General features: G+C 32.4%; 1 protein-coding gene across 1 annotated transcript in view; it reads right to left on the minus strand.

Moving 5' to 3' along the window:
* LOC148231794 (uncharacterized) overlaps positions 1 to 20,922 on the minus strand; it is an 81,604-nt gene extending 60,682 nt beyond the window's left edge. Inside the window, exon 1 of the mRNA XM_088191564.1 lies at positions 20,577 to 20,922. Coding sequence (XP_088047690.1) covers positions 20,577 to 20,760 — 184 coding nt within the window. The 5' untranslated portion in view covers positions 20,761 to 20,922. The remainder of the gene's footprint in view (positions 1 to 20,576) is intronic.
* Between the last annotated feature and the right edge of the window lie 539 nt (positions 20,923 to 21,461).

The raw sequence follows: 21,461 nt of genomic DNA on the forward strand, positions 1-21,461 counted from the left end.
TCTTCGACTTTAATGCACACAAAGTTCGTGACCAACAACCACTCCTGAACTAGAATTTTCGGCGATTCTTCTTGTAGCAATAGCTGGCCATACACGCTCGGATCGGACAAATCCGATCGTGTGTGGTGAGTAAAGACACAGATTAGTCTATCCGCCGTATGTCCTAATAGTTTCAGTATTTTTTGTTAAAATTTGTCCCTTAAGTAATTTTATGATCCGGGTCATTTCCGCTCGCCTTTATTAATCTGCGCCAAAGTTGCCGCCATCGGTAAACGTATAAAATAAGATTTTGGTGATGAAGTTTTATTACTTTATGACCCCATCGGTAATTCAATATTATTATCGTTGAAAATGTATTGCGGTACTAGAGCTCTACCGAGTCCAACCTTTATGGGCGGGCACCCAGCTTGTTACAGCCGGATGAGCGGGACCCACCACCCGTAGTGTTATATATTTTATTGGAGTTTCATTAGTATTTCTCCCGAGCGCATGGGGAAACGTGCTCTCGTTGGCTGACCTGCATTGCTTTGCTCTGCATGCATTGCGTATCGTCCTTGTCACAACACCACCCCCTGATCTTCGGGAGGTGCATATGTTGCCTCAGTCACAGCCTTGGTCCTCGATTCTCCTCAGGGCCTCGCGCCCTACCTCGTACGGCCAGCCCGATAGGTCATTTCCCCCTAAGGGTTTTGGTTTTAACCTCACGAGGGGTCCCTCGCTCTCCCATCGAGCTGGAGCTCGCTAATCGGCGAGCTCCAGTATCTATTTATCTTCGGGGAAATCTGCATCGTATTTATGTGCCTGAGTTCATCAAATCAAGTTGTGGCTGTTGGTCACGATCTTCGACATTAATACACACAAAGTTCGTGACCAACAACCACTCCTTAACCAGACTTCACGGAGATTCTTTATAGTAAGCTTATAGCATTATTGATTTATTCCATTCATCTTCAAGAAAATATTCTTCACTCGTTTATCTTTGAGTTAATCTAATCAAGCCGTGGCTGTTGGTCACGATCTTCGATATTAATACACACAAAGTTCGTGACCAACAACCATTGCTGAACCAGAATTTTCGGCGATTCTTCTGCGCCTCTAAGTACATGTAGTAATCATTTAGCAATGTTGATTCGGTCCATTGATCTTCGGTAAAGTCTTCTTCATCCTTGTGTACTTGAGTTCATCTAGTCAAACTGTGGCTGTTGGTCACGATCTTCGACATTAATACACACCAAGTTCGTGACCAACAACCACTCCTGAACTAGAATTGTGAGCAATTCTTCTGCACTTCTTATAATAATGATTTAAAGACTTCCGGCAAATTACAGCCGAGAAAAACTTATCGAAAATCACATCAAAAGGATCGGCTGCTGTTTATGGTCCAGAAGCAGCCATTTAATTTATATTATTTTCCATAATTGATGAAATACATCAGACATTCGATTAAAATAAAAACGAAGATTCTTGTGTATTTTTTTTAAAAAAAGTTCTGAAACTGAAGTTGGATCACCTTTACATTTCAAAAAAATCTTCTTAGCTTATTCAATTGTCTTTGTGTTTATCTAATCAAGTCGTGGCTGTTGGTCACGATCTTCAACATTAAATTCACGAAGTTCGTGACCAACAACCACATCTGAACTAGTATTCTTCTGCGCTTATTAACACGCAGATTTAATAACTTCTGTAAGTGATAAACTTTTTGGTCCGTCCATATTGTGACATTCTTCATTTACTCCATCCATTTTCGAGAAACTTGTGTCCGTCTAATCAAGCCGTGGCTGTTGGTCACGATCTTCAATATTAGATCACACAAAGTTCGTGACCAACAACCACCCCTGAACTAGAATAACTGTCGAATCTTCTGCTCCACTTGTAGTAATCACATGACGTTCTTCATTTAGCTCGTTTATCTTCGTGACAACTTGCTCATCTAGATCCCTTTGAGTTAATCTAGTCAAGCCGTGGCTGTTGGTCACGATCTTTGATATTAAATCACACAAAGTTCGTGACCAACAACCACCCCTGAACTAGAATTATTGACGAATCTCCTGCTTCACTTGTAGTGAACTCGTAGCATTCTTGATTTAATTCGTTCATCTTCGTTAATATTTGTTCATCTAGCTCTCCTCGAGTTAATCTAGTCAAGCCGTGGCTGTTGGTCACGATCTCTGATATTAAATCACACAAAGTTCGTGACCAACAACCACCCCTGAACTAGAAATATTGGCGAATCTTCTGTTGCACTTGTAGTAAACATGTAGCATTCTCGATTTAATTCCTTCATCTTCATTAATACTTGCACATCTACATCTACTTGAGTTATTCTTGTCAAGCCGTGGCTGTTGGTCACGATCTTTGACATTAATGCACACAAAGTTCGTGACCAACAACCACCCCTGAACTAGAATTATTGTCAAATCTTCTGTCGCACTCTAGATTTAATTTGTTCTTCTTTGTGAAAACTTGCTTGTCCAGATCTAAATATTTTTTAAACTGAAAGTAGTCAATCAGTCACATATATTATTAGGTCCGTCAATCTTCAGAAAACATATTTTTTCAAAACAAAGCGATTTCTAATGATAATTTTCTCATTCTTAATGTTCCATAACTCCATTGAAAAAGTGGTTCTTGATCATTAATATATACATAATTCAAGAATACTAAGTTCAGGGTCTGTTCCAAGGGTAACTAGAATAGTAACACAGAAGACATCTTATCTATCCTACATCTTATTGACTACTAATTAAGTACTAAAAACTGGCTTAGCAAATGTTTGTTGGGAAACTCAGTGACGAGCGAATTTTATTTATTATTGTAGGATCTGCCATATGCATCCTGTAAATTATGTACTGTGCAAATAATTTGTATCTATATAAGGGTGTGAATAGGTTGACCAGATTTTTAAATATCATTGGAGGACACTAATAAGAAAAAGGTCATCTTGTTCGGTCAGGAAAAAATCTTAGAGAGCTAAAAAGATAATTTCGGAAAATGTTGTAATGAAAAGACCATCTGGGAAACTTTCGTTCGAGGAGGACAAATGATGAGAAATTACCACGAGAGCTAAAAATTTTTTTTATTCATTTGGAGATGCTGCGGAAGCTAAAAAAAGTCACCTCTGACATGTTTAAAGAGAACAAAGGAAGACAGAAATTTTAAGGAGGACATCTGGTCACCTTAGATGTGAAGGATAAAAAATACAATAAACGAGGAAGGCGAGGTATTAAACAATAAAAAAGCCATAATTCAACTCGTCAAATCGGCAATTTGATCACTTATAATCTTTTCATAAATACACAAACCGGTCACATGAGGCACGCGGTATATTACGCTTTTTTTTGTGATCATATTCTCACTTTCGTTTTTAAACTAGTTTCGTTATGCTGGTGTTGGAGACCACGTGTTTGCCTCTAACTTTGCCGATTCTTGGGAACGTCGAGATGAAGGCGCAGACAGATAGGCATCGTTAACTCTTTCCGGGAATCCAAAGTCACGGACGAGTCGGACAAAGGTTGCCAGATGTCACAGGCGACCCAGTTTCGGGTTCAATTCCGGGACCGCTGCCAAAAGGGCGCACGTACGCAAAATTTTAAGAAAATTTGACGGTTGATCAACGCGGTATGTCTTCCTTTCACTGCCTCCGCTTTCCAAAGGTTTTATGGCATCGCCAAAAATGGCGATGACGTGATCGATTTGACACATGAGCCTTTGGGCACTCTTTGGAACCGGTTCGGATTTTTAGTTTGTTAGATTCGCGGTGCGCGAAGAGGCGGTACAAACGATTTTATGCTCGTTTGCCTTTGATTTCGCTAATGATCTAAAATGAAAACAACTGACCTGTTTTAAATCAGGATCTGATTTTTTGTATGTATAGGTTCATTGTCATGTAGTTCGCAGAATCGTTACTAATGACTGAAAGAGTATCTAGCAGCTGGCAGCACATATCAGACGAGCCACATGACTTCGTCACTGAATAAATATCGTTAAAGAACATCAACGTTTTGAAAGCTGAAGTTCTTTGACTTTCTAGTAGAAAAATGTTTATTACTAAACATTTATTCACATTAGTGAAGGGAGCTATAGACAATTATATTCTTGAGAATTTCCAGCTTTTTCAGGTTCCGGAACATCCTCAAACAATGTCGAGCCGATTTCGGCGAGAACTTCTGCACTTGAAAAGCTGGTCCGATTCATTTCGTATAACATTTTTTAATAAATGAATAAGAAATCATGGTGAGCGTTATTATGCTTAAAATTGTATACTTATGCTAACAGAAAGAAGCAAAAATAATAGTATATGACACGACACGAGTAGAATACTCACATATAAAATTGATACTGGTCAAACAACTGGTAGTTCGGCAAGTGATGTTAACCCCGACTCCAAGAGTTATCTGATATTTGCCACTTCTAAGCAGAGGGCGCATTGATACGCCGACGCTAACAGGCGCGTACCGGCACCGACGCCGGCGTATGTATTTAATTCGTCATAGACGCAATAAAATCCATCACTGCTTCAGCATGATAATGCAACACGGCAATTTTTTCATTCACGAAATGAAAAAGGATATGAATGTGTGAATTCCGTTGATATCTCTCGTAATGCCAACGACAAATAAAATCGGTCTTTCTCTTAACTTTTAACATAGACAATCAAATAAATTTTACATGTACATGAATAAAAAGCATCCAAACTATTTAAACCCATTTACTAAAAATAGTATTCGGTGTATTATGATAATTTTAAAACGTTTTGAAATTTTAGAATCGCTTGTTTGGTATTAATAGCAACACGTAACACTTTGTTCCAATGTTTTTGTTTAGCAGATACATTGCGCTGCGGTCTATTTCGAGTCATTAGACTAATATTGAAGACAACCAAAGATCATGGCCATTCTCAATGACAAATAGAAGGAAAACATGCAAACGGGCGTGTCTTTATTTTGACTGTTTAAATACTATACACCGGCAGTTTCCAACATATATGTATTTCAATAATATTTGTCTAATAATCCAGTGTTCCGAAAAATGTTCTTAATATTATTTTTTAGTGTAAATTATTTTTAATTTAAATCTTAGATTTTAAAAATATATAATACATAAATGTCATTCATATTTAACAAGTCGATTCTTCAACTATATTTGTACTTGTCTCCCTTTAAAAATCATCATCAAATTTCACACACGTCCGCCTCACACATTATTTATAGCGAGTGCTTAAAACGTTAGAAATATTTATAATTTCATTAGTATTTTTAATTTTCCTATCTCTAGTCGTGTCAGGGTTAAGACGTGTGTTAAAAAAAGCATTAGCATGAAGCGTTGCGAGAGCAGAGCCATGCTGTCTGGCCGACGCATTTTGCAAAAACGTCATGACGTCAAGAACCGTTTAATTTGGCGCAGAAAAAAAATACAGTAGTGTAGGAGGCTATTTTTTTAATTAAATTAAAAAAAAATACGCGTACCACACACAATCTCGGTTATGTGACTTCACGTGACTTGTATGCATAAATACGTATTATATACAAGTGTGTTAAATTTATAAATAATTCAAGCTGCGATAGCAAATTTCAAGCATTAATTTGTCACATAGGTGTGTTTTGAAGCAAATTGTTTAAATTTATATGATAAACACAAGCTGTAGAATTTCGGGTCAAATTAATTGAGAACTTTGAACTCGTTTTGAGAGGCGTTACGAACTTGACGGTTCACGGTCGAAAAAATGGTTCAACATGAATGGAATCTGGTACGATAATAATTAATTAATTACGTAATACATATATTAATTAATTGGTATATAAAATTCCATCCACAAACATCTGTAGTAATTTTCCGACATTAAAAATAAACAAAGCAATAAATAATCGATTCACGCCGATAACAAAGCAATGTCAACTTGACAAAAACACAAATTTATTTATGCATATGTCTGTTGAATCAATCTTACTTTTTGAGTTTTGTTTAAATAAGTTAAATATGCCAAATTCGGCGTATTTGACCTACTGTTACGGACTCACAAGAACCCGGATATCTTTTTTGTTTATACCTAAACAAAAATTCCAAACTATTTATTAAGCATTGTGGGGACCACCTATAATCATTGCATCGAAATTAGTTATGCAAGACTTGTTAAAAAAGGCATACAACTAAAACATTTGTGTCGAAAGAATCACGAAAACATTCATATATGTATATCATTTCCGAATCACAACATTCGAAAACGTAATAATTATCGCAAGATCGCAATTTCACCTCTTACGATGAACCGAAAAGTATGATAAAACATGTATTAGACAAAAAAAAATATTCTAGTTCCACCCCGAATCATCTTTCCGTACTATGAAGGACGTTGATCTCCTCCCTTTCTTAATGATATATTACATAATACCCTGCCACACTTTATCACTTTCATTTGGACTAATACTTCGCTTCGAATAATGCGAATCTAATCGAACTCGCACCAAGCGGAGCTACATTGAATCGACCGAATCGACGTGCTGCAAACGTTGATAATGAAGCGGTCATGTCAGACTGAATTTTAAAAATATTTTTATATGACCTTCACTATTATTAACAATTTTCTCAAGTTTGCATTTATTTATATTTGTATATTTTTTTAATCTTTCATTGTAGCTTGACACCCGTAAGCTCAATGCATGACAACGAAATAAACCCAATCAATACCTATAAGTAAGAAGTGAAATGTCAGATTTAAAAATAGTCTGTAAATCAGTGACATATATTTTATCAATTATAAACTATACTTACAGGTTATAATAAATAGATGACATTTTTCAGCATAATGGCGCATTTTTTTTAAATTAAAATTTGAGTCTACTGTGGAACCCGAACCCGCGGCCTCTGGATTATCGATATGTTATAAATATATTCTACTTTCAAAGTGTTAACCATATACATACATATGTATGTATATGGTTAACTATATAATAAATTATAATAAATTAGTTGCAACTTGTTAAATATATAATAAATTAGTTGCAACTTGCAACTAATTTATCGCTCAATATATGAATATTTTTTTGACGGAAATATTTTTTTCAATATTTCGTTATTTTGTTATTCCAAAATAAATATTTGTAGTTGATATGGTACATCATTAATATCAAGATTAAAGGGGTTTATACCCATTTTTATTTAATTCTCAAATCTTCTCGAAAATTCACATCGTAAATCTTTAAAAATTTCAATAAAGGTTTTGTGTTTTTCAACCAATTACAGATACAGATTTACAACACATAAAACGTCTTCTTTATATGCTTTAAAGCTTTATAAAGCTTAAATTTCAGTAAACTGAGTAGTAAATAACATTCTTAAACTCCGATTCCATTTCTTGCAAAGTTGTCCAATATGTTTAGAACGAAATTTAGATATGATTTACAGAAAACATTTTATTTTAATATTTACATAAAATTTATTATATAAATAACTTGCAACTGGGCCGCAGAACAAATCAAAATGGGTCGCAGGTTACCGATCCCTGATCTAGATATTTATTTGACAACAACAAATAGTTGTCTCGAATTATCGCATAATTCAGACGATCCAGAGCTAGAAATCTCTATACTCTCCGTAATTCTAAAAGGGTATATAAGCTCGAACACCATAGTACACAGAATCACCACTTCGCTTCCGACTCGGAATTGGCAGTATTGGCAGAGACGACCCTTAGAACCCCGAGAAAGCAGACGTTTCTTTACTTTCACGTTAGACTATGTCCAGCTAAGCAAACACCAGAATAAAATAGTTTAATCATAGACTTTGTATTTAAAATCTTTTAACTATAAAAATTTAATACACAATATTATCAATTATTGTACCCATAAACATAATAAATATATACTATGTGTATCTCAAAGATAAACATATTAGAAAAAATAAGTCCATTAAAACGTTTTCCGCGTAGGACGTCTCTGAAACAACCCAACATTTGTGATACGGGTTACGTAAACGAAAACCCGAGCAAATGGACATATCCTTTGTACTATTTAATTATTGAGGCATATGAGCTGAAATGTGTCCATAGAAACAAGAAAACATATCCCACAATATGTAATCAATCAAGACTTGAAAATTAAAATATATATTAAAATACGTCTGAAGAAAAACGATATACTGCTAAAATAATAATAGTAATATTATGAAGTGAATCACTAAAAGATTACTTTACTTACATACCAAGAAATGTAAATGAAGAATAATAATATTGAAACACTTAAATTAGCCCATATAAATAAAATACTGACACATAAAAAACTATTAAAAAAACATCTATAAAAAAATTTGGTTTGTGTTGAGAACGTATGCTTTGTAATTATCGAATAGTCGCCCACAATTGCTATCTCAAAGTTACGCTTCCGCTAAGGGGTGTACCGAAGGTAGAGCTAAGCAATAACACGATTGGACCTAAATTTTCTCTTTCTCTCATTCGCTCAAGCTTCATTGAAAACCACTTGATTACAGCACCAATTATGAACTCACTAACGACACTACAGACATCCACGAGAAAGCAGAGACCAAAGAGACTCAATTTTCACAACTGCGAGGTTGTTTCTCATTCAACACTGCCACTTACGCTCGCGCCTCTCCTTTAATTCGCACCATCCAGTTCCTCAAGGAGCACAATTAATCCTAATTATTGATTAAAAAAGCGACGTTCCTTAAAAATATGCTACTTTCTGATAAGAGAGTACTACAAAGTTCCATATAAATTTTCACATAGTAAATCGGACACAAATTCTTAATAAATTAACCATAATAGTTTTTTTTATAAAAATAAAATCAAGAATAAGAATGTTTAAAAATATATTCTCGTAGAAGTGCTTGGTAACGTAATACAATATAAAGTAATAAAACCAGTTTCAATTTGTTAAACCTGATACCAGATAATCATTAATCAAAATACGATTAAGATTAGAGAAGCTCTACTGTTCTTTCTAAATTATCATTCGTTAAAAAGTATTTATATTTAGATTAAAACAGCATTATTCAAGGTTTATGTTATAGATTTTTCGAATTGATTGTATTTGTAAAAAATGTTGAAATGTCAAAACTGAGAATAAATTTCAATAAATGTCATTAAAAATCGTATCAAAAATCGAAATGATTTTATTCCAATCTTATCTTATCTGAAACAAAACAAATCGTAAATTTTAATCATATTTTATATTTTGTATCACATATCTCTAAACGTATTATATTTAGTCTTACAATCTTTTGATCCAATAATTATCATTATCGAGACTTTCAGATTTCTTAGGAATCAAAATCGATTAAGAAACAAAAGCTGAGAGCAAAATAAATTTTATTATCAAATTTTCGAGTGTAAAAATAAATAAAACATAAATATTTACATGACCGTGAATATGTGAAAAATATATGAACGTTGAACAACGTCGAAATGTTGATTGGCAATCGGTTGTTTTTATAAAAAAAGCATCGTTTGTTATATAGTGATTACATTATATAGCAAAATATGCTTAATGATTTATGTCTATAAGTTATAAACATCGCTTCAGGTCAAAATGCATTTGCGGTGAGATATAAACGTTTTACACTCAAAATGACCTAAATGAACCAATCGCACCTCTTACTATCGTTGAACTGTGCTAATTGTGCATTATAACATTTTTTAATTTAAATTTTATCTCAAAAATATATAAAACTACCATTTGATGTACAAAGTCGAATCTATAAATAAGAGTAAAATTAGCACATCAAAAATAATACAGATAACGATAAGATAGAAAACGCGAAACACGTTTATATGAAATTTGTGATTTTCTCATTTAAATAAATATATTAAATAGGTTATAAACAATATAATAAAACATAATTTTATTCTCCACCATTACGAAATATTTTTGGGTGACAATGGGTTATAATTGCGAAAACACGCGTGGGTCATAGATAATAATAATCATAAGACAATTAACATAGAAACCGGAGGAGGAGGAGTAGACAATAAACGACGTTAAAAGCGATCGGCGAATCTGATAAATCGGCGTCGAGCTGTCTGTTGGAATAAACGGTTAAAAGGTGCCAGCGTTTCAACAAAACAAAAAATACGAATAATAAACAAGAAAAGCTATCTTTCGCGCAGATAAGTAAAATATAAATAAATGAGAGCGAATATTTATCTCATTAGCGAAGCAAACGCTCTTTTACTTCGCGCTTGCGCTTTGAAAATTAAACGGGCAATGTTTTCCGACACAGTATTGGATGTCTGCCATGTTTTTATTTCATCGCCGTTTATAAAGTTCAAAGTAATTCAACTCAACTTTATATATCAATAATAATAATTAATATAACAACACTTGTAATTATGACCAAAATTAAACGTCAAAACAAACAAGATGGCGGATATATACAATATCATAGAAACGTATTTTACGAGCATAACCAATGCACCGTTGAAGGTCATCGTTATTATTGTCTATGGCCAATCGAACAGATATTTTGGCCAAAACTGAAACGTCAAAATAAACACGATAGCGGCACTTATATATTAATGCATTTTTATTTAAATTATTATTATATAGCTCATATAAAATATTATGGTAAATATTCAGATTTATATAAATGCTTGATAAAAATAAAACTGATTTGAACGCATTTACAAGCATAATCAATTCACCGTAGGTTTTAATTTGAATTATTATCGTTTACACTTCCACAGTACAACAGTATGGTCGCTTTTCTTTGTGCTATGAACGCAAAGCGACTTTTCCGCCGGCGCGTCACGTGGACGGCTAAAAAGGTTGGCGACCCTGCGCTCGCTAATTCGAATCATTATTGACCGTGGTCAGGGCAGGGCTGCCATATAAGGCAACGTGCATTTCCTTCTCTTTTGATAATATGATTTTATCGAACATTTAGATTAATATCAATAAAAAAACACTTGCCTTGAGACATTTTTATTTTAATAGATATGCAATCAGAGATAACTGTTGATTTATTTAATATGTAAATTTGGAATATACATAATGTACATAATTCATATGCACGTAATTAATTATGTGCTATGTAATTTTGCATATTTTTTAAACGTTTATTATAAAATTGAGAATATAAAAAATACATATATTATATACACAGATAAAATAAAATGCATCGTAATTATTTTTAATTATTAAGTTTAAGATAACTTATCATTTAACATGAGTCTAATTAGCTTATCAGTGTGTTAGGTTTTCTGGTCTAATTAGCCATTTATATTTCCTTGCGCTTCTCCTATTAAATATCGGTTTTTAGGTGCAGTAGCGGCAAGCTCTTTGACCTGAGTTCTGTAATATGTTTAGTAAATGTATGTCCAGGCTTGGAGGGAGATCGCGTGAAAGTATTTTTAAGATAATTTGAATTTATGAGTAGAAATCAATTCATAAAAAATAATATTATTTATTATATCTAATATAATGTAAAAAAGCTAAAACTTAACTTAAGAATGTATAATTTGTGAAAAACTATATTTAAATAATTGTGAATATTTAACTATTTACAACACACAAATTTTCGAAAATTAAGATATTTTCTGGTACTATGGGGATCGGTACAGCATTACATGCTGAGTTTAGGGCACTAGTTAGCCATTTTTTGACCCTGGGGTCGCTGGCCACTTGTCCGTTAAGGAAAGGGGTCACGACTTTATTAATATTAAGAAACACTGCAGTATAAATTTGTTTAATGCAATTGTATTAACAAGTTATAACGGCTGTCATCAGCATACATTATGTTAATATTTTATATAATAGAAATATCATTAGTGTAAACTATTTATGTATTCATTATAAATCTTCCGTTGTAACATAACTTGACAGGCGTTAGCCAAAAGCGCTACAACAGGGTAAACAAAAACTATTATTACAGCTTGCAATCAATAGATAGTTTGATTTTATTTTTATTATAAATAATTATCTATCGGCATCATAATTATATAATAATCACTAACTCCGATCTCCCAGACATGATAAAAATTGAAAAACGTTAGGATCGATATGGGATTCGAAACCAGGTCTTTCATGTATTAGTCACCGACCTATACCACTAGTCCATCGTGTGATCTATTTTTCGGAACTCTATTTTGTTTATTATTTAGCAAACTTCAGGATTTCAGTTATGCACGTATTATGTGTCTTAGTATTTAAATAATGTATATGTACTTTACTATATCAAAGACTTTTTCAATATCGAGTTTCAGTAATTCTATGTTTTTTTTTCATTTTATAATTAAGTTTTGTTCTGTTAATCATTTTTAATGTTCGTATACTATTGACTATAATAAAAATCATACCAGACTAAAATGAACAGCCATTGGCGCCATTGGTAGAAAACTGTTTATTTTTCAGCAATAAATCCTTGATGAGTAGTCGTACGGTCAACATTGTTTATTTTCGCTATGCGGAATCCGAAACGACACATTCTTTGGCTAATACTGTCCTCGCGTCCTTAACCTATATTTGTGCCATGCAAATATTATGCAAAAACAATGGAAAAAAATACGCACACACCCACAATCTATTTAGAAAGTTCCAATGTCGACGATCATAAATATGTATGGTGAAAAATATCAGCTCAATGAAACTGTCATAAATTTCATGACTTATTGCCGATAGAAACGCCCAACAATATATAATTAATAAGATACTCATTTATGGCAACACCTGCTTCTGTTGACGGCACTGTGAGGTAATTTCATATGATAATTAAGCTACATGCCACGCAGTCTTATAAGAGATCATTATCATTGCAAAGCACTTATCGTTCAATTAAGAGTGCTTTATACTTTGAAAAGGGTTTAATGTATTTAAAAGATACTGCAATACTACTCAGAAACTAACTATAATACACAACAACTACAAATTACTCTTATTGTAAAATGAATTACTACGGCTTATTTGGTTATAGATTATAGGAAATACTTCAATTCCAGTTGTATATCACTATCTTACTGATAGTAGATCATAAGCTATAGCGTCTTAGTCTGATTTTATTTTGAACTTCAGAGGTAATAAATATAATATTAAAATAATTTATCGTTTTATAATCAACACATAATTTAGTAGTTAGATTATTATTTTAATGTTCAATATGCAACCAAAATACAAATATTTTTTTAGCAAAAATAAACGATTGTTTGTATTACATGAAACACTTTTTTAAGTTAAGGACGAATGGTACCCTAGAGTCGCGATTGCGTCCTTTATTCTTACACGAGCACCACTTACACTAGCGATCTAGTTTCTCGATGAGCTTTTCGGCGGCAGCTACAAGGAACTGGAACAATTTATTTAGCATAATGCGCACCTCTTATTTTATGTGTATCTTTAAATAAGGAATAGTGCGTTCTGTTCTTGAAACATTCACAGATATAAATAGAAGATACACTTAACCCTTTTAAGTAATGAATTAATTTATACACATTTCTTAATTTGCTAGTATACTCATGGGAGTGAGTTATCTTACGTATTTTTTTATAATTATTTTATTGAAAAAAACAGTGATTCTTAACGTTTTATTGCTTTGACTTATGTTACATATTTTTTAATATATTTGTGGGTTTTTTTATATCAATACAAAGGCTCCTAATATTTTTTATAAAATTAATATTTAATATTTATTATTATGATCATTTATTTCGTACTCTTTTTTTCTATGGCAATAAAATTTAAAAAAATATTGTTTAAATGTAATGTTTTTCATTTATTATTTCTACAGGTAAAACTTATAACTCTCTACAATTCGGTGAAGCTTTCTCAAAGGAACTCTCACGTCACCAATCACTCGAAATTACTCTTGCACTTGCATCATAAACAAACAGATGAGGAGTTGGAGACCAGAGTGTCTCGATTTTCACAAGTAAGAGACTATACGAATCTTCCTCAATCGACACCGCTGATGTGCATGTTTATTGTTTATCGGTACAATATTATATTTGTACAATAAACTGTATACAAAATAGCTCTTCCGATCTCTGATTAATAAGTATCAACTGCAGAGATTGTTTGTTTTTAATTCAGGTATCCAATATCGCCGTTTAACATTTGCATTGGATAAACTCAATAGCTATTATCTAATAATGAAAGTTGCATCCAAACTATGCAACGATTGCGATAAATATTCGCATTAAAGCTGCGCTCATCAAATAAAGAGTTATAGACCATAAATCGTATTTACACAACGAAGAATAACAAAACGTAAATTATTATTCAATAATAAACGCCCAAGGCGATAATAAAACGATCACGCTTTAGCAAAGAGGAGCAATGTCATTTGCTACTTTAACGAGCGTAAAATACTACTGAAAAATTTCCATGTCAATAATACATTGTCTCTCGTAAAAGCTGCTTGCGTGACTCTTTGACATTTGATCCCGTGAACCGAGATGACATTTGTTCCCTATGACTTACTATAAACTACTGGAAAGGTGCCAGCTTCACGAAACAATGTGATACCCGTTGAAGTGATAATCGATACTCGGTGTACCACTCTAGGCGTGAAATTGGGTTAAGAACGATTAATGATGTGTAAGTTCTAACTTTATCTCTGATATTTTTGTAGGTAGAATCTATAGCAAACGTCTTAAAGTTTACTCACATTATAAATCTGTAAATTTACAAAATGTTCTGCTGCAGATTTACAGTAACGTCATTTGAGACAGAGGCAGGTATTTGTACCCCCTTGAATTTGACCAGAAAAATGCATGTCATTTAATTAAATACTATGAATCGTAAGGAAAACTAAATATTAAAAAACTCCCCCCCCCCTTCCCGGAAGGGGGGGGGGGTTAAGGGGGGGGGGAATCTGAGTTTTTGAATATCTTCTAGTGAGTTTTTGAATATCTTTTAAACAAGAAATTCTCGTCTTATCTCTCAAAAAAATCTAAAGAAAACAGCCTCGAATCTATCCCGAAAATATTTTTTAAAATATGTTATTTCACTGAAATCATATAAGAATACATTTTCACTGGTAGATATATATTTTAACCAGTGAAAATATAATTTATCTGGCAGGTGCTAATAAAATTATGTGATTTTAACTTTTACGTAGTAATATATACATATCCATACTAATCATTATTTATTTACATACGAAGTATAAATGTTACAGTACTTTTTAGTAAAGTTATATTTTCACCAGTAGATACATTTATATTTCTACTAGCGAAAATATAATTTAACTGGTATGCGCTAGTGAAATTATATGCTGCTCTAAAATCTTTATTAAACTCTATTTGAGTTACGAAACGTTTATTTGATGTTCCAACCCAAACCTAACCAAACCCAACTTGAATTAATTAAGGTTCTAAAACTAATTATAGTTTTATAACTTTCATTAGGTCATAATACAAACTAAACCAACTCATCTCTCAAGAAAAAATATAACACTATGTTTCAAAAATATGGTAACTATCCTTATCGATATTACTACGAAATTCTGATATGAGAAAATTGGTCAAAGTATATTAAAACCAAATTCTGGCTAATAGGAGGGCGCAAAAACAATTATCACTTCTCAGAAGTCAAAAATTCACGTCAAAAGCAATAAAATCGTGTCGGCGCCGTCGCCGTCGACGTCGACAGGATAATTTAGAGGCTTATTTACTATAAACAATTTACTTTAAATCAAATTTAAAAAATGATTATATAAATATGCTTTTTATTTATTATTTCTTAAGTTATATACATATGTAAATATATTATTCGGCTTTTATGGATTTTTTATATAAATTCAGAGGCTTATAAAATTATTTCAAAATATTTTTTGTTATATTTATTAATTTCGTACTTTTAAATTTATTGGTATTATTTTGTACAAAAATAATTTATATTAAATAAATAAAAAATATTATAAAAATATATGTAATGTTTTTTTGTTATAAAAGTAAATAAATAACTATCTGGGGTAAATCAAAACAGTGAAAGATCGAGCACAGTACATGTACGGCGAAACCGCTCAAAGGGTTAATAAGATTTAAATCAAATAAAAAAATCTAGTTCTTTCCCAAATAGCCCAGATTGTTCGAGGGATCAAGAGAGAGTAGGGGCGTTGATTACTGAATGAACGCAAACAAAAGCAGCTGTTTTGACTTCTTTAATTAAGTTCAGCCAAGCAGTCGAGTTGAATCTCCGAGTCAGCTTTTTATTCGAGACAACTTCTGTACTATGTATGGATATTTTGTGAAAAATTGATAGAAGCTTAAAATAAGAAAAATTAAGAAAAAAGATTTTTATTTTAAACGATTTTAATGTCATACAAAAGCTCATATTCAATGATAAGGTGTGAATATATATATTATTGTCTAATTTACACGCATGTGTCAGATCTAAATATTGTGATAATAAACGAGCAATCAAAAAGATGGGTGTGAATCGTTACATGTTATCAGTTTTCAATGGTTAATTATAGTAATTTTTGATTACTTTAAACTCTGTTTTGAATCTGCGGTTAAATTTTTTTAAAGATGTAGATATAAATAATTTTATAATTTACTCATTATATATTAAAATAAAATAACAATATATTACAGAGTGAATGGCTTAATGCCAACTGTATATATTATACAAACATTTTAAACAGTCTTTTAAGGTCATTAAAATATTATATATTAAATAAAATATAGCTGTATGGTGACATACAATGAATAAATATAAAATTAAAAATAATATACAACTAATAAAAACAGTCTCTAAATTACAGATGTATTAAGTGCGACTGTTGATACAATACCTAATAGTAAATGTTGTCTATTACCCTCTGTAACGCATTAGGCTAGCGTCTGTCTTGTTATAAATGTGGATTGCCACTGAAATTTATTTTTTATTAAAATATTAATTTATATAAGTAATAAACATACAGTTCTTTATAGATTATTAAATTATTTTTAATGAGTTTATTTCACTAGTGCAAGTAATCAAATATCTATATATAGTTCCCATGTCTCATAAATTATGATTTTACGATGTTTAAAAAATGAAAAGCGTATAATTATATATTCATACAAACGAATAGTTCAGCGCTATTCGATACGAGGATCGCTTCTTCCGTCCAAAGTGACCTCAAAAACCAAAAAGAAAGACCGACGACCTCGGAGTGAATATAAACCCGGGAGAGAAAAACACAAACGGAGTGGAATGCGACTTTAAGAACCTTTTAAAACTGTCAAAACGGTTCGAATCCGAACGAAGGTCGCGCCACACATTTTCCGACATGACGCACGCAAACCTTCTAGCGAGAGAAAAGAGATAAAAATGACCTCCTCCCAATGCGAATTTTGTTGTTTATAAAGCTGCAAGAGATACTAATGCAAATAAGGTCATTTGCAGCCAAATTAGGTACTTCGTTGTTGGGTCGCTTAAGATACAAGGTAGTAATCTATCTTTTTTACTTCTTTATAGCTACCCGTTTTCATTTATATTTGTAATACAATTAAATAAGTTTAGCTATGAAATACGATTGTCACTGTGCTTCTAAAATATTAGGAAGCATAGCATACATTGTATTGAAATGTTAGAAGACAGATACTATGACACTATGCAAAACATTGAGCTAATCAGCTTAAAGCCATCAATAATCCTACTCACGTAGGTGTTATCTTATGTACTTACAACACGGCATCGATACAAATATGCCCTTCAAAGTCAAAGAAGAATGCTTGTTTCCTTTACATTACAATGAACACCAATAAGTTACGCAGACAGCTGTTGAAATATGCTATAGCTACCGAAATACGTATTCTATCATTATATATTTCAATTCCATAGTAACTTTAATTACCATAAAATAACTTCGAGAGGGTGTTTTGCATTAGAAATAACGTCAAAATATATACGTCAACAGATCATAACATAAAGATTAAATGCTGTGCGCTTACAACTATTCAGACCAGAATATTGAGTATATTTTTAGCACCAGAAGTCAATGGTTATACTGATTTCAATACCGATCCATAGTTTCAATGTCTCACATTTCCAATGTGTCTTTAATAATAAAAAATAATAGTAATAAAAAAATGTTATTTATGCTTTTTTTTAAATTTCAGATTTTTTTGCAAATATTTATTTCAAACCGACACAATACTTGATAATGAAACCTTCTTTGTTCTTTGTCTGAATCGATATAAACAAACTGAAAGTAGATAAAAGTAATATATTTAAAATAAGACACATGAAGTTTATTTGGCCGAAAAGCATAATTAAGCTGACTGATTAGAAGTGCTTCTTAGAAGATGGAAATGTAATGCCTTTTAATAAGTTTTTGTTCAAAAATAACCTTTTTCCCTCAAGTTGCTTATTTCTCACGTTTTGTGTTTAACGACTAAGTAATTAAGACGAATTTTATCGCATTCGGCGATTTCTTTATTTTGAATATCAAGGAGAGAATATGCAATAAATTTTGCATTTAAAATGTAATAAAGTGAAGTGGTAAAAATGTTTAAGAATGCTTTTGGCAAGGATGATATGTCTAGACGAAGGCTTTATGAACAAATTTACAACATAATGGCTCTCTTGAAAACTATAATAAAAAAAGGTGAATTGCCAAACAAAACACACAATAACCACAAGAACTAAACCTTTATTTATTTATGATCTTCGATACAAACACTTAAAATCAATACTCATTGTCTCGAGCGCCGAATAGTATCATTATCGGATGATCGCCCACAAATAGCCACCCGTAAGTTATACACTTTTACTAAAAGCAGTTCGGCAGTCCTAAATTAGCCTTTTCTCGCATTTGTCTAGGCTTGGTTCAATGGAACACATAAAAGATTTGACTCTTTGTCACATCTTCACTCGCGGACTACAGTTGAATTTTCAGTAAAATAAAATTTCTAAGCAATAGTTAGATAAATTGGTGTATATTACAGGATCGAACCAAAGCGTCCAGAAGAGGCAAGACCAAAAAAAGCGCGTCAAGCTCAATCGAATTTCGAGGTTCCTCTTAATACAACGGTATATATTTATTATTTTTTATTACACCTGGTATTTAGTGTACCCACGCATCGCTTCTTTCACTGCCGTATGTTGTGTGTCTTCTACTGACGATTTTCGTTCCAGGTAATATATTTATCAATGTACGCTTTACTGAACCATTCCCTAATTCTAAATTACTAAATCGTTCGATGCTGTAAATCTGTATAGCATCGAAGATGTATTTGGTACAACATATTATTTTATAAAACAACATTAAATATATCTTCCAATGAAGCATTTATTTCAACATCCATTTCGCATGTTACAGTGCTAAAAATAAATCTTTAGAAGCAACAATCAATGTCACAGAAGAACACAGTGGAAGTAGAAAAATAAAAAATATTCTCTCTTACTACATCAACTATTTAAGAACAAATATTAAAACACAGATGAGATAAGCAAACTATTTTTAAATGTTTAAGAATAAGCAACAACAAACAACTCATCAATTACCTTGCATCAATATCAATTCCCGTTCCTCAAAATCATTCATATCTTATTAGAGACATCTATTTGATGGAAAAATACCATTATACGAGCGGTAGCTTCTTTATAGTGTCAGATAGCCTTAATAATTCATTTAAACATTCCTATTATCAATACCAACTCAATTCAGCTTAGGTGACCAAACCAAGCTATTTATTATTCATAGCTTGTCTATCGTATGCTCATAAAACATATAATTGCAATGTTCTCAGTTTCGGTCGGTGAAAAAATTGTCGTTCTATTGATAAATATTCTAAATAGCGGGTACTATGTTGCAAATTTTTATATTAAATGTACAACTGTTTTGCAGATTAAACTATGCAATTTTAACTGTTTCCGTCGCATTATATTACACAAACGGTCATGTCATATCTATCGGTTGAAAACAATACATAAGATAACGTAACAATAACACATGAAAAAAAACTTAGTGATTTTACGCGGTTTCAACCAATCCTGGTATGACATTAATACATTTTACTCCAATGTTAATTATTTCATTACCAACGGAAAGTTACGCACAATAGAAAATAACAAAACAATGACGCATCGTCACCGTGGACAAGTAGTTGCAAAGATAAATATGCATGTGTGTCCGCATTTGCATATTAATACACATAAAACCAGCGCTGACATTAAACGACCTAAACTTCAAAAATATTTAAAAGGGGTATCTAAAAAATGGCATTTTTGATTGATGGCAACACTAAATTTTCAACGCTCACGTATGTATGTAGTATGCAGTAATAGCGCAATTTGGCTACTTTTCTAATATGAATTTTAGTAAATCTGTCAACTGTGCTCAATCTTGAGGCATTACAGCTAATAAATATTACTTAAGCTACGACGTAATAAAATCGCGTGTTATGTACTTTACGTATCATACGTTTTTCATGGCTTTCGCGCGCGCCATGTGACATTTTGCAACAACAAAAGCGATACGAATTGTCGATTCAAGAATAATATATGCGCATTTATTAATAATATAAAAATCTCTCTATCGATTCAGGCTTTTTTTAATCGAATCGTAGACAGTTTTCATTCATGATTTTCGTTTTTAAGATCGGCCGTCCATTTATACGAATTATTTAAATGAATTACCTTTTCGCCTGCCGAACGGCCCCAAAAAAGACGACGTCTTGCCGATGATGTTCTCGTCGATGTACTTGACCAGTTTGTTTTCGTCCTCGTGCTTCTGGGACGCCATACCCAAAGGATTGTGCTCGTCCTGGATGGACAACTTGGCTCGAGAGCCGCTGTGGGCTCTCCTGATCGCGGTTGTCATGTTTGCACAAAGATCATTGGCCACTGCCACTAACGAATCGCTTAATAGAACACGCGATAAAGCAGACGTTTGGTAAACAAAAATATAATAGCGATTTTTTTCACGCCAAAACGCCCACACCAACTAAAAGCGTCCGCTAAGCGTAGAGCCCAACGCTCGACTGAAAGATCGTAGAACGATCGCTGGCGGGCTCGTAAGCGCGCTTGGTTCGCGAGCCCATGAGCCGCCGGCAATTTGACATTTACGAACACACCCACAATCCATAATAAATTAAAAATAAACTTATTTTTCTATTTTGTGAAAAATATTATTAAATTTTATAATATTTAAAGCATAATTTATTTGATACATGCTTTGTAAAACTACTCTTTTAAAGCATAAAATTTCGGTTTTATACTGTTGACGTTCGTGACTTACAGACGTGGGATAATTCTATATGTTATAAAAGAAAAAAAGAAAAATAAGCAGAATAATATTTAAATCAGCGATTTAAGCGTTTCGCTGGTCCTTCGAGCCTGATAAAACGCTATTTCCGCAAAAAAGTTCTAGGTCGCAAGCATGTAGAAGACATCGACACTTCTCATAATCAAGGATAAGAAAATAGCAGTTATAATATACGATTCTCGAGAAGAAATTTTTAAGAAACTATATGATGTATGCATTAAGAATAATGTTCTGTCTTTCTTTTTTAAAAAAATATA

The sequence above is a fragment of the Plectrocnemia conspersa genome, unplaced genomic scaffold (genome assembly GCF_051122295.1).
Source record: "Plectrocnemia conspersa isolate PC_06_02 unplaced genomic scaffold, ASM5112229v1 ptg000009l, whole genome shotgun sequence".
Classification (NCBI taxonomy): domain Eukaryota; kingdom Metazoa; phylum Arthropoda; class Insecta; order Trichoptera; family Polycentropodidae; genus Plectrocnemia; species Plectrocnemia conspersa.